General features: G+C 43.6%; 1 protein-coding gene across 5 annotated transcripts in view; it reads right to left on the bottom strand.

Annotated features, from left to right (window-relative positions):
* Positions 1–1,609: 1,609 nt before the first annotated feature.
* The window catches only part of AK7 (adenylate kinase 7), a 96,767-nt gene continuing 83,800 nt past the window's right edge, over positions 1,610–14,576 (bottom strand). For 4 of the 5 annotated variants that reach the window (XM_025392122.1, XM_025392123.1, XM_025392125.1 and 1 more), the window contains 4 exons: positions 11,824–12,021; positions 7,455–7,675; positions 3,955–4,113; positions 1,610–2,718 (listed from right to left, as the gene is read on the bottom strand). In XM_025392122.1, the coding sequence (XP_025247907.1) occupies positions 2,680–2,718; positions 3,955–4,113; positions 7,455–7,675; positions 11,824–12,021 (617 nt within the window). In that variant the 3' untranslated portion in view covers positions 1,610–2,679. Of the gene's footprint in view, positions 3,052–3,954; positions 4,114–7,454; positions 7,676–11,823; positions 12,022–14,576 lie in introns of all 5 variants that reach the window. The other variant, XM_025392121.1, reaches the window with a different exon arrangement.

Here is a 14,576-nt window from a genome sequence, read left to right as displayed (position 1 = left end):
TGACTCAAATTTTGAAAAAATACTAATGTGGGTAAAATGCCATCAAACAACATGACATGCTACAGAGAAATTTTTCTTGAAAGGAAGAGTTCCGTTAATGTGGCAAACTTCATTGCTGTCTTTTTTTTTTTTTTTTTTTTTTTTGAGATGGAGTCTCACTCTGTCACCCAGGCTGAAGTGCAGTGGCACAATCTCAGCTCACTGCAACCTCCACCTCCTGGGTTCAAGTGATTTTCCTGCCTCGTCCTCCCAAGTAGCTGGGATTATAGGCACACGCCACCACGCCCAACTAATGTTTGTATTTTTAGTAGAGATGGGGTTTCACCATGTTGGCCAGGCTAGTCTCAAACTCCTGACCTGGAGTGATCCACCTGCCTCAACCTCCCAAAGTGCTGGGATTACAGGCATGAGCCTACTGCGCCCAGCCGATTGCCGTCTTATTTTATGAAATTGCCACAGCTACCCCAACCTTCAGCAGCCACCACCCTGATCAGTCATCAGCCATCAGAATTGAGGCAAGACCCTCTAACAACAAAAAAATTACAACTCACTGAAGGCTCCAGTTATTGTTAACGTTTTTTAGCGATAAAGTTTTTTTTTTTTTTTTTTTGAGACAGAGTCTCGCTCTGTCACCCAGGCTGGAGTGCAGTGGCACGATCTCGGCTCACTGCAAGCTCCACCTCCCGGGTTCATGCCATTCTCCTGCCTCAGCCTCCCGAGTAGCTGGGACTACAGGCGCCAGCTACAATGCCCGGCTAACTTTTTTGTATTTTTAGTAGAGACAGGGTTTTACCATGTTAGCCAGGATGGTCTCGATCTCCTGACTTCGTGATCCGCCCGCCTCAGTCTCCCAAAATGCTGGGATTACAGGCATGAAGCAATAAAGTATTTTTAAATTAAGATAGGTACCTTGTTTTTTAGACATAATGCTATTATTGCACAGTTAACAGATAGTGTAAAATATAGTGGAAAAATAACATGCACTAGGAAACAAAAAAATTGGGGTGACTTGCTTTATTACAATATTAGCTTTATTGTGGGGGTCTGGAGCCAAACCCTCGATATCTATGAGGTATGCCTGTATATTTCTCCAGAGAAGACATCAAAATGGACAGCAAGTGCATTGAAAGATGCTTAGTCACAATATGCCACATCACACCCACTATGATCACCATTAAAAACAATAAACAAAAACACAGAAAATAACAAGTGTTAGTGAGGATGCAGAATATTGGAATCCCTCATACACTGCTGGTGGGAATGTAAAATGGTGCAGCTACTGTGGAAAACAGTGTGGCAGTTCCTCAATAAGTTGAGCATAGAATGACCACATGACAGCAGTTCCACTCCTAGGTATCTAGCCAACAGAACTGACAACCTGTGTTCAAATAAGAACTTGCACACAAATGTTCATGCCAGTAGTAGTCACAGTAGCCAAAAGGTGGAAACAACCCAAATGTCCACGAACAAAGGAACAATTAAACAAAATGTGGTATATCCATACAATGGAATAGTATTCAGCTATGAAAAGGAATGAAGTACTAACACATTGTATGACATAGATGAACCTTGAAAACATTTTGCTTAGTGAAAGAAGCCAGACATGAAAGACCACCCATTGTATGGTTTTATTTATAATAGGTAAATCCACAGAGACAGAAAGCAGATTCGTGGTTGCCTGGAACTCGGGGGAGGGAATAATGGAATATGACTGCCTAATAGGTGCTGGGTTTCCATTTGGGGTGATGAGAAAGTTCTGGACTAGATAGTGGTGGCTGCAGATCATTGTGAATGAACTTAGTGCCACTGAATTATATGCTTTAAAATGGTGACAGTGGTCAATTTTATGTTACATGTATTTTACCACAAATAAAAAATCAGGCAGTTGTATTAGGTTACATTATTTAAACGGATAAAATACATATGCCGTTAAACCTAGTTTCTCATTTAGGGTAATTCTAGGAATCTTACGGGATTTTTAGAACTGGAAAAGACCATAGGATTGATAACTTATACCTATGTTATAAAGTGTGTTGAAAATATTTAGCAACTTCTTACTTATCACAAAGATTGGAATTATCCTGTTATGCAAATTTCTCTGCCTAAAGGTTTACAGTTTTCTCTGATTCATTGTCTGGGATCCTGACCCGGAACTCAAAGCCACCTTTCCCTAGCCATTGCTTCATCAGAAAAAAAAAGCAATCTTATAGACACCAATCTTGTCTGACTTACTATGAGTCAACAGGCATAAACCACTTCAGTTTATTTCCATTTCTAATAACATTGTTACTGGGGCAATAACAAGTCATGTAAATTAGCCTACATGTTAGAATAATATATAGTCTACAATATATAGTCTGATTTTCTTCATGCTATAAATACCTATAAACATTAGTGTACAGAAGCGATATATTTAGACCTAACGAATAAAATGTTGAATTGGTATTTGTCTCATGAGCTATGCACAAATGTCTTTATCAATTTACATTTCAAATACAGTTTTAATGACGTAGTCATTCATGTCATATAGCTTTTAATAGGGATTCTAGTTGATAGTATATTTGTCTACAAAAAAAGAATTTTCTAAGAACTGGAAAAGCATTTTTCAAAGCAGTTTTTCAAAGTACAATAAGTGATCTGTGGTTCTGTAAAGGTAGATAATACTAGATCTTTAAAGTTTCACTGCGCTTCAGGATTGTTCTTGAAGAGATATTCTGCCTACAATTGAAAAAAAGACAAGTCAGCAATTTGCAAGTTATTATTAGTCATGTATTTGTATTAGTAGCAATTTAAAAATCATCTAGGGCCGGGCTCATGCCTATAATCCCAGCACTTTGGGAGGCCGAGGCCGGTGGATCACTTGAGGTCAGAAGTTCGAAAACAGCCTGGCCAACTTTGTGAAACCCCATCTCTACTAAAATACAAAAAATTAGCTGGGTGTGGTGGTGGGCGCCTGTAATCCCAGCTACTTGGGAGGCTAAGGCAGGAGAATCGCTTGATCCCAGGAGGTGGCGGTTGCAGTGAGCCAAGATTGTGCCATTGCATTCCAGCCTGGGCAACAAGAGTGAAACTCTATCTTAAATAAATAAATAAATAAGTAAAAATACATACATTTTTTACTTTCAAATGAATAATAAAAATCTTACATGGGTTTGACCAATGAGGGAAAAAAAATCTTATTTTAAATGGCGAATGTATTAGAAGCTATTTCCCAAATAACCAGAAACATAATTTTGTTATCTCGACTGGTTTTCTGTTAAAATTCAGGCAGATTAGGCTGGGTGTGGTGGCTCTCCCCTGTAATCCCAGCACTTTGGGAGGCCCAGGTGGGCGGATCACAAGGTCAGGATTCAAGACCAGCCTGACCAACATGGTGAAACCCTGTCTCTACTAAAAATACAAAAATTAGCCTGGGGTGGTGGTGCACGATTGTAATTGCAGCTACTCAGGAGGCTGAGGCGGGAGAATCGCTTGAGCGCGGGAGGCGGAGGTTACAGTGAGCCGAGATCGTGCCACTGCACTTCAGCGTGGACGACAGAGCGAAACTCCGTCTCAAAAAAAAAAAAAAAAAAGATTCAGGCAGATTTTGTTTTCTTTTATTTATTTATTTATTTTTTTTTTTTGAGACAGAGTCTCACTGTCGTGCCCAGGCTGGAGTGCAGTGGTGCGATCTCGGCTCACTGCAACCTCAGCCTACCGGTTCAAGCGATTCTCCTGCCTCAGCTTTCTGAGTAGCTGGGACTACAGAGTGCGACACCATGCCCGGCTAATTTTTGTTGTTGTTGTTGTTGTATTTTTAGTAGAGATGGGTGGGGTTCACTATGTTGGCAGGGTGGTCTCTAACTCCTGACCACAAGTGATCCCCCGACCTTGGCCTCCCAAAGTGCTGAGATTACAGGTGTGAGCCACCATACCCGACCTCAAACTGATTTTTTTAAAAATTAAATATTTTACCAGAAAATCAACAGGATCTTCGGGTCGGACGTTGCAACATTCATTCAGGCCCTGAATAAGAGTTGGCATCACGTAGGTCATTAAATAGTTTCTCAGGGGAATTGATTGAGCCTCCAGTAATTCTCTTTCTTCTCTTTTCACTTCCTCTAGTCGTTTATTCTAAAATAGAACATTTGGGGGCAAAGTAAATATATAGTGAGAAAGGGGAGAACACTCACACAGTTCACCTTAGAGTGCACTGAGACACTGCTAGAAATAGTCACCATCTATGATACAGATGGCATTTCCAATCAGCAGGGAAAAGACATAAATGGCGTTATAACAACTTAGTCATTTGGAAAATAATAAATTGGATCACTTCTTACACCAAAATAATGTCTAGCTGCCCAGATGAAGCAAAATAGAAAGAAAAAAAGAAAAAAAAATGCCACTAGAAAGTCTGGAGGGCATTGGGATAGTGACGTGTGCAATTCTTTGCTCAGCATACAGCCACCCTCTCTTGTGGGAATCATAATTCCAGATGTCTTTTGAGAAATCTCCCTTCTCAGCCTAGTGGTTTAGTTTGAGTAGGATTTAAGCCCATCATCCAGCCACCTCCTGGCCATAGATTCTAATTAAGGATCGGCACAACATCAAAATTGGTTACAATTTACAATACCTAAATTGTAAACAGTACTAGTACAAATATATGACTAATAATAACTTATAAATTGTTGACTTGTCTTTTTAAAAAATTCTAGTTAAAGATGAGCACATCAAGTGCCCTGCCATGCATGGTAGGTGCACCTAAGAATGAAGCCTCCCATGCAAGGCAGGACAAAGAGGGGGATCCTAAGTCCTTGGCGACATCATTTGAGCCACTATATCACACCTTACCTGAAGCCAGCCCTACCCCTGGACTTCTCTGGTTTTCTTTATGGTGAAGTCATTTTGAGTTTGCTTTTATATCACTTGCAAGATAAAGAGTCCTAGCTGATATTTGTTTGAAAGGAGGTCTTGGCAAGATTGCCAACCCAGAAATCAAAATGGGAAACAGGTGGATGGATTTGACTACATGTAAACATGAAACTTTTGTGTGGTCAGAGAAAATATCATAAATAATGTTAAAAGATAAATGATGAATTGAGAAAAACTGCAACACATTATAAAAAAGATGTGATGAGGATATTATGTGATGCACACTACTTGCCAGGCGCTGTGCATAGTTTACATATATTACCTCTTTAATCACCTCAATGACTGTATGAAGTAGGTACTATCATTATCCCCACTTTACAGATGGAGAAACTGAGACACAGAGAGGAGCCTGCACAAGGCCACATACCTACAGAGAGAGTGGAGTGGGATTTGAACTCTAGCAGCACGACTCAGGAGGCCAACTGGAGCCATTCCTGTGTCTATTGAACTAATTTATCAGGAGTTCTTTTTGCAAAATAATTAGAAAGAGACACACAGCCCAAACATGGGCAGAGAAAATATGCAACATGAGAAGAAACATAAATGCTTAACAAACATAGAAAAAGCTGTAAGATTAGTGATCAGAGAAATGAATATCAAAACAATGAGAACAGTTTTTATCAGCCTGACATGTGCGAGCAAAATTGAGAAAGTAGGTTTAGAGAAGGTGTAGGGAAATAATCACCTGTTAGATGATACGTAAACTGGTTTGCCATTGCTGGAGGGCAGTTTTAAAATATGTATCAAAACTTAAACCATGTCTAGTCTGACACAGCAAACTTTAGGAATTTAAGATTAATCAGGCACCCAAAATGTGTGCATTGGGCCTGCCTCCCTCCCTCCATCCCTCCCTTCTTTCTTCCTTTCTTCCTTCCTTCCATTTTTTGAGTGCCTATGATATGCCAGGCACTATTCTAAGCATTGGATATATGGCAGTGAACAACATAGACATCGCTGTCCTCATGTAACTTAAGTTCTGTGCAGAGAAAAGACAAGAAACAAGGTAAATACATAAACTGTAAAATAGGTAGAGTAAGTACAAAGAGGGAAATTAAAAAGTGTAAAAGGGGATGTGACAGGTTGTGGGAAGGGGTAGGCATTGAATTTTACAGAGACCAGGAAATGCCTCACTAGAAAGATGACTTCTGGTAAAGATGCCACGTGTCTGTGAGGTAGTGAGTCATGCAGATGACCATCATTGGTGCACTGTTTGAAACTAGGAAGTATCAGAAGCAGCCAGGTCACAAAGGACCTTGACCACAATGACAAGTTTGGACTTTTATCAAATTGTGATAATCGAGAGCCTGTGAGGAGCTGTAAGCAGAGAATGGCCATGGTGGGTCTGCAGTTTGGAAGGATCACCTGCCAGCTGCTTGGGAACAGACTGGAGATGGACCAGGCTGGAGTTGGGGAGGACAGTGAGAAAGCGCTGCATAATTCGGATGAGAAACACTGCCCCTAATCAGAATTAGAGAGCTGGGGACAGATTTGGGTGTCATTTTTGGTGATGGTGTTTGTTTTTTGAGGCAGGGTCTCACTCTGTCATCCAGGCTGAAGTGCTGTGGCATCACCATAGCTCAATGCAGCTCAATCTCCCAGGCTCAAACAATCCTCCAGGCTTAAGCAATCCTCCCACGTTAGCCTCCCTAGTAGTTGAGGCTACAGGCATGCCACTATGCCCAGCTAATTTTTATTTTTATTTTTAGTAGAGTCAAGGTCTTGCTATGTTGCCCAGGCCGTTCTTGAACACCTAAGCTCAAGTGATTCTCCAGCCTCACCCTCTCAAAGTGCTGGGATTACAGGTATGAACCACCATGCCCAGCCTAAGAGTGCTATTTTTGGAAGCAGAATTATTTGCTAGACTCAGTGATTTGGGGAATGAGGAGGGGTTGAATGAAGCTGACCACCTGGGTAGGTTACATGGGTAAATGGAGGAAAATAAAATAAAATAATGAGGTCAATGCATAGTAAAATGTTACATATTTATAGGAATTTTATTACTAATACACCTGATAATGGCTAGTTTTTGTTATTAATACTAAGCAAGCTGGGCACAGTGACTCACGCCTGTAATCCCAGCACTTTGGGAGGCAGAAGCAGGCGGATCACTTGAGATCAGGAGTTTCAGATCAGCCTAGCTGGCCAACATGGTGAAACCCCATTTCTACTAAAAACAAAAAAAAGGGGTTGGGCTTGGTGGTGCACACCTGCAGTCCCAGCCCCTGGGGAGGCTGAGACAGGAGAATCACTTGAACCCAGGAGGCAGAGGTTGCAGTAAGCCAAGATTGCGCCACTGCACTCCAGCCTGGGCGACACAGCCAGACCCTGTCTCAAACAAAAAGAAAAAGGGAAAAAACTAAGCAAAAGACCATGGATATCCTTTTTCAAACGTTACAAATGACAAAAAGCAAATGCAAATTTGTTTGGGGTATTTTCATGACATTTCCCTAAAGCAGGATGGGAAGTGGAACTGGCCTAAATGGCTTTGCCAGGCACCGCACCCCTGCTCCGCACACACACAGACTCACACACACACCACTCACCCACTCCTCCCAGCGAGCTATCTTCTCTGCCATCTCCACGGCCTCCTGGTGCTCGCGTTCTGCTTCCTCAGCAGCCTCCCTGGCCAGCCGCTCCTCCGCAGCCTTCCGCTCCTCTTCTGCCTTTTCTTCATCTGTTAAACCATAATTTCGAGGCTCCCCAATCTCTTTGATGAGCTGTTTGATAGCAAGTCTATTCTGAGCATCTTCAAGTTTTCCTACATCTTTAAATACCAGGAGAGAGATCAACACATACTTATATTCTAGGCCTGCCTGCAATTGGGAAAATTCTTTATTACTATAAACTTGTGATAGTCAATTATGTAAATTACCACATGGGGCTTTCTTTTCTAATTGCCAGCATAGTTCAGACGTTTTTCCCTCATGGGCAAATATCAGACCAGAGTCTGAGAGTCGTGGGTAGGGAAATTTGGACTTGGGTCTATGAGTTCTAACGATGACTTGATTAGAGTGGTTGGATGGGGGAATGGATTACCTGAAAAGTAATGAGCTCTCCATGCCTGGAAGTATTCAAGCAAAGACTGGGACACTTCTTTTAGAGGTTTCTACAGAAGGAAGTCCTGCACTTGTGGGAGGCCAAACAGGGTGACCTTTCTGAAAATCAACGATTCTGGGATACGTTTTCAATTCACAAAAAAATAACCATTTCAGTGAGTCTACTTGAATAGGAAAAAAAAAAAAATCCAGACTCCAGAATATCTGAAAAACGTTAGTATCAAGACTGAAGAGAAGAAAAAGAAAAATGGTGTATGGATAAATACTGAGATCTCCACGGTCATTGAGGTGGTAAATTCTATACCACTTTCTTAGGGCTGCTTGGAAGGTGTCTGCAGAGAACGGTGTGCAGTGGACAAATTTTGGTACTAAGCCCCTTCAGACCTTCCTCTGGGCAACTGCTTACCCCACTCCCATTCATAGTCACTGCTGTGCCCACCCCACCCATGTTTGTTTTTTATTGTTTTGTTTTGTTTTTGTAGAGACAGGGTCTCCCCATGTTGCCCAGGCTGATCTTCAACTCTTGAGCTCAAGCAGTCCTCCTGCCTCGGCCTCTCACAGTGCTGGGATTACAGGGATGAGCCACCACCCCTCCCATGTTTGTATGACCTTGACCTAGACCAGAAGCACCACCGGGTTCTAACATGGGAAGAGGGGAGGAGCAGAGCCAATGCACTAGTTGGTGAACAGAAGCAAGCCCTTAAAAAAGCAAAAAACAGCTGGCCACGGTGGCTCACACCTGTAATCTCAGCACTTTGGGAGGCCGAGTAGGTTGAGGTCAGAAGTTCAAGACCAGCCTGGCCAACATGGAGAAACCTCATCTCCACTAAAAATACAAAAATTAGCCTGGCATAGTGGCGCACGCCTGTAGTTCCAGCTACTTGGGAGGCTTAGGCAGGAGGATCACTTGAACCCGGGAGGCAGAGGTTGCACTGAGTTGAGATTGAGCCACTGTACTCCAGCTTGGGTGACAGAGTGAGACTTTGTCTCAAAAAAATGAAAAAGTCATATCGAGTAGCTCTTCATTGCCTGACCTGTGACATTTAAATGCATTTCTCACTGGGTGTGGTGGTTCATGCCTGTAATCCCAGCACTTTGTGTGGCCAAGGTGGGCAGATTGCTTGAGGCCAGGAGTTTGAGACCAGCCTGGCCAACGTGGTGAAAACTGTCTCTACCAAAAATACAAAAATTAGCTGGGCATGGCAGCATACGCCTGTAATCCCAGCTACTTGGGAGGCTGAGGCAGGAGAATTGCTTGAACCCAGGAGGCAGAGGTTGCAGTGAGCTGAGATTGTGCCATTGCACTCCAGCCTTGGTGACAGAGGGAGACTCTATCTCAAAAAGAAAAAGTAAAATAAAATAATATAATATAATATAAATGCATTTCTCCCTGATTACTCTGAGTAATTACAACCTTGATATCACTAACTGGACACCTTTGAGAAGGTACTCAGGAATGATTCCCCCTGGCAATATTCCACTCTGACCCCAGAGCCGGGCCACTGCTGATTAGACTGGGGTGGGGCACCTCAGCCCAAACTGTGACCAGCAGAGTTGCCCTTCAGGGAATGTGGGACTGGACAGAGTAAAGTCAGCTCTGGCCTTGGCTCCCAGTGTAGCATCGTAACTCTGGGTGTGGGGTGGCCTCAGCCTACCACACAGGCCACAGAGGGAAAGAGAACCCTGGCCCAAAGAGAGAGATGACAAAGAGACACTGAGAGAGAAGCAGAGGCCAGAGCTGATGAGAGGATGCGATTCCCAGCATCTTTCCAGGGCCCCATTCCAGACCTTGCAGAGGCTGGGCTGCATCCCCTACCGTGAGATGCCCTCCCCGCCTCCCATCCTTAGGATGCATTTCTCCCCTATGCTTTTATATTCTTTCCCAGTTGTCAGCTGCAGAAGAGGCCAAATGAGATGGGCACAGGATGAGACGGAACACAATGGCCACTCATTCATTCCTCCCTGTTATTTCTTTTTTTCTCAACATTTTTCCCTGGGCTCTCCTGATCTTCCTGTAAACAGTTTTTTGGACCTAACTGAAAAGATGACAATCACTATTTTTCTGAAATCTATTCTTCATTCTTTCCTAGTTCTCTAAATAATGTAAACTAATTTCCATACTAGGAGGTGCAGAACCCTTAGCTTTTACATATAAAGCATGTCCAACATGCAGAAACATGTCTAGATGAGAACAAAACCCAGTGACTGCTGAGGGTGCAGACAACAAGGATTTGCAGATTTACAAATTGTTATTTTTATATTTCTTTTTTTTTTTTTTTCCTAAGACGGAGTCTCACTCTGTGGCCTAGGCTGGAGTGCAGTGGCATGATCTCAGTTCACTGCAACCTCTGCCTCCTGGGTTCCAACGATTCTCCTGCCTCAGCCTCCTGGGTAGCTGGGATTACAGGTGTGCACCACCACGCCCAGCTAATTTTTGTATTTTTCGTAGAAATGGGGTTTCACCATGTTGGCCATGCTGGTCTCGAACTCCTGACCTCAGGTGATCCACCCACCTTGGTCTTCCAACATGTAGGGATTACAGGCATGAGCTACTGCACCCAGCCATTTTTAAATTTCATAATAGTATGTCATTTTATGCCTTAGTATTGGTAGGAATAACAAAATGACCACTTGTTGAACTCCTTCAACGTGCCAGGCACTTTGTGTCTCTCATCTCTACCGTTTATAACAACCCTGCAAGCCTGATTATTTTCCTATTTCACAGATGAGAAAACTGAGGCCCAGCCACAACTGGAATTAGCTCTCCTTCCTCCTGGTGACATTATCCCTTAGCACTAAGTCTCCCGATACTCCAGGGCCCAAATGCTTTCCCATTGGGCAGTTGAGGGTAGAGAGCAGCCCCTGGAGTCCCAAGGGTGGGCCTGACCAGGAAGCTTCCACCAGGCAGAAGCTGGTTCTTTCTCACCAAGCCCAAAGGAGGAATAAGTGTCAAGGTCCAGAAAACCAGAAAGGTAGGTCAGGGGTTCAACAAGCCCAGGGAAGTCGCAGCAGCTGTGAAAGCTAAGAGCTGGAGCCAGGAATCATAATGGTGGTGATGAGGCCAGCGTGACGCGGGATCACAAGTGCTTGCTGGTGCTAAGCTCAGCGCTGTGTTTACAGGAAACAAGAAGGAATGCGGTGAAGAGCTATTTGCTCTTCTGGGTAGCTACGGGGATGGGCTGGCCAGTCAGAAGGCCAGGAAAGGATCTGGAAAAGCACCAGTGCCCAATAATTTAACAGGGACAGAGCACTGCCCCCAGGGAACCTGGGGTAATGGCCAAGCAGCCAGCACCGAACACACATTTCTTTTTTAAAAAATGAGTTTGTTGGCCAGGCATGGTGGCTCACACCTGTAATCCCAGCACTTTGGGCGGCCGAGTGGGTGGATCATGAGGTCAGGTGTTTGAGAGCAGCCGGGCCAACATAGTGAAACCCCGTCTCTACTAAAAATACAAAAATTACTCAGGCATGGTGGTGCATGCCTGTAGTCCCAGCTACTTGGGAGGCTGAGGCAGGAGAATCACTTGAACCCGGGAAGCAGAGGTTGCAGTGAGCCAAGATTGCACCACTGCACTCCAGCCTGGGCAACTGAGCAAGACTCCGTCTCAAAAACAAAGGATTTGTCATTTGACTTCATAATATACCCATAAATTCTCATACAATAATAACACCCACCACCAAATCCCCACGTAGAATGACTCCCCAGAAGGAGTGCCCTGTGTGTTCCATGGCTTCCTGTGCCCCAACCCATGGTTATACTCCCCACCCTCCCCCAGCCCCACAATTACAGCTAGACCTGCACCAAGCTTTACTGGGGGTCCTGGACATTCACATTATCCTTGAATTCATTTAATACCAATATGTATCGGGTGAATTTCAATTTCATCAAAATAGTTGAAGACAGTCTCATCTTCGATATTGATGTCCCGGTAGTTGCTCAGAGCCCGGAGAAATCGGTCTTGGCTATAGTGGGTCCCGGCCACGATCCTCTCGGGAAGGTTTATCACACGCTCCTTCAGAAACTCATCCGAAGCATCCAGTGCACAAACGAATTCTGGGGAGAAGGAGAGACTCCAGAGTTGGCACAGTACAGCGCAGCTAACTAGCAGGGTGCTGGAGAACGCATGGGCCCCTGGTAACCCAAGTGTCTGGTTACCCGCCAGGACCTCCTGTTGCCACAAATAGCCTGTCCAATTGGCTTTGCTGCCTCTCATGGAGGATAAATAGATGAAAATCACCCCATTTCCAGAGACCACCCTATGAGGCCCAATTGCTATTTTGTGCAATCTATTATTTTCCCTTTCTTCCTCCCTCCCTCTCTTCCTTCCTTCCTCCCTCCCTTCCCCCACCCTCCCTCTGTCCTTCCTTCCTTCCTCCCTTCCTCCCTTCTGAATAAAAGCAGCAGAAATCATAAGTAGCAAATCTCAGATAACCCTGTGATATCAGCTTCCTAGTTAATTTTCAAATTGTCTCTTTTCTCTTTTTTAAAAAATATATACATATATATGCATATATGTATGTATATCTATCTTAGAGAGAGACAAGGTCTCACTATGTGCAGGCTGGTCTCAAATTCCTGCCTTAAGCAGTCCTCCCACTTTGGCCTCCCCGAGTGCTGGCAGGGATAGGCCACGGCTCCTGGCCTCACATTGCCTCCTGTCCAGCACAGTTATCACAGGCTTCCAAAGAGAACTATGGCTACAAGCAACATGCTTTGATGGCCAGTTTGCCAAATTAATAAAAATGGGAACACCCCTTGGAATTTTCATGGATCCAGCTCTTTCCTCAATGCCATTGACTATGAAACACGTTCAACATGATATGGTCAGCACTTACCAATTCAACACACAGATCATGTTAATAATGACCATTTTACCCACCTGTGATTTTCTTTTAAACTGTGAAAGCAGCTGTTCCTTCAGCTTCTAGTACAAATTCAATGGATAATTGTTGAGTGAATAAGAGATTCAGGTGTGGATCAGTGAAATAAACTTTCCAAGGTGAGTTGTGATTCTCAGAGGTTCTCAACTACAGGACCAGTGTACACTGGTGCCCAGATCAGTGGCTGGGTGCATCACAAATACCTTGCTATCTATTAGGGCTCAACAGAACTTAGGAATGATTTGATTTTTGTTCTAAAATTGTATTGGCTTGTAACATCATAATGCCATTCTTGTTTACTTGTATTCTAATAAGCTTCCTTGAGTGGGTGAAAAGGGAAAGCGCACTGGGGAAAGCCCACAGGAGGTGTGTCCCCGAGGCATGTGGACATATGTGAACATCATCTGCTGCAGATACTAACTGTGAAAGCAAAGGCTGAGACAGCCTGTGGAATAAGATCCTGTAAATTCATAATAGTTTGATACTACCTCCATTCTGCATATAAGAGGCATTTTCGCAAGTAAGTTGTTCTATCTTTTGCTCATCTTTTACCATTTGATTGTCATGATTTTCATGAGTGGCTGCCTTTTGAAAAGGAAGGTAGACATCTGAACCCCCAAATGCTGGTACGGTACTGAAATCAAAATGATGTCAACAGATTTGCTGAAAATTGAATCCATTTAAGCTCTGTGATGTCAGACATCTATATGAAAACTTACTTTCAGGCCGGGCGCGGTGGCTCACGCCTGTAATCCCAGCACTTTGGGAGGCCGAGGCGGGTGGATCACAAGGTCAGGAGATCGAGACCATGGTGAAACCCCGTCTCTACTAAAAATAGAAAAAATTAGCCGGGCGCAGCGGCGGGCGCCTGTAGTCCCAGCTACTCGGGAGGCTGAGGCAGGAGAATGGCGTGAACCCGGGAGGCGGAGCTTGCAGTGAGCCGAGATTGCGCCACTGCCCTCCAGCCTGGGCAAAAGAACAAGACTCCGTCTCAAAAAAAAAAAAAAAAAAAAAAGAAAACTTACTTTCTTTTTTATTTTTTTCCCTAACATGATACTCATTTGTTAGAAAATGTGTGAATTATGTTAATAATCTGTGAATTTCAAAAATATATTCTACCTTTCTTCCAGGCTGATCAGGAGGTATAAGATTCCAGTTAATCAAATAATGAGTAACATCCTTGGCTTTCCAATTTGCAAAGATTTTTAATATGATAAAATATACTTCTCACTAGATGATTTTTTAAAAAAATGTTCATTCATTCTCTTTGTGACTCACAGAGAACTTCAAGATTCTGCAGTATCTCAAGACAGTTATTCAGAATGTCTATTGTCCTCGCACTGGCTAACTGTGGATAGCAAGTAATAGATTTCTGCTTGGTGAGACTGTAGATAACAAGGAGGTCACTGTATTTGGCTATCTGGAATCACATGAAAAATCTACGGGTTTTTGTTTTGTTTTGTTTTTAGGCAAAGTCTCGCTCTTGTACCCCACGCTGGAGTGCAGTGGCGCGGTCTCGGCTCACTGCAACCTCCGCCTCCCAGGTTCAAGTGATTCTCCTGCCTCAGCCTCCCGAGTGATTATAGGCTGGGATTATAGGCATGCACCACCATGCCTGGCTAATTTTATATTTTTAGTAGAGACGGGGTTTCACCATGTCGGCCAGACTGGTCTTGATCTCCTGACCTCAGGTGATCTGCCTACCTCGGCCTCCCAAATTGCTGGGAT

Source organism: Theropithecus gelada, chromosome 7b (assembly GCF_003255815.1).
Source record: "Theropithecus gelada isolate Dixy chromosome 7b, Tgel_1.0, whole genome shotgun sequence".
Classification (NCBI taxonomy): domain Eukaryota; kingdom Metazoa; phylum Chordata; class Mammalia; order Primates; family Cercopithecidae; genus Theropithecus; species Theropithecus gelada.
The sequence above is the reverse complement of the archived record's forward strand: the minus strand, read 5'-3'. Positions and strand labels throughout refer to the sequence as shown.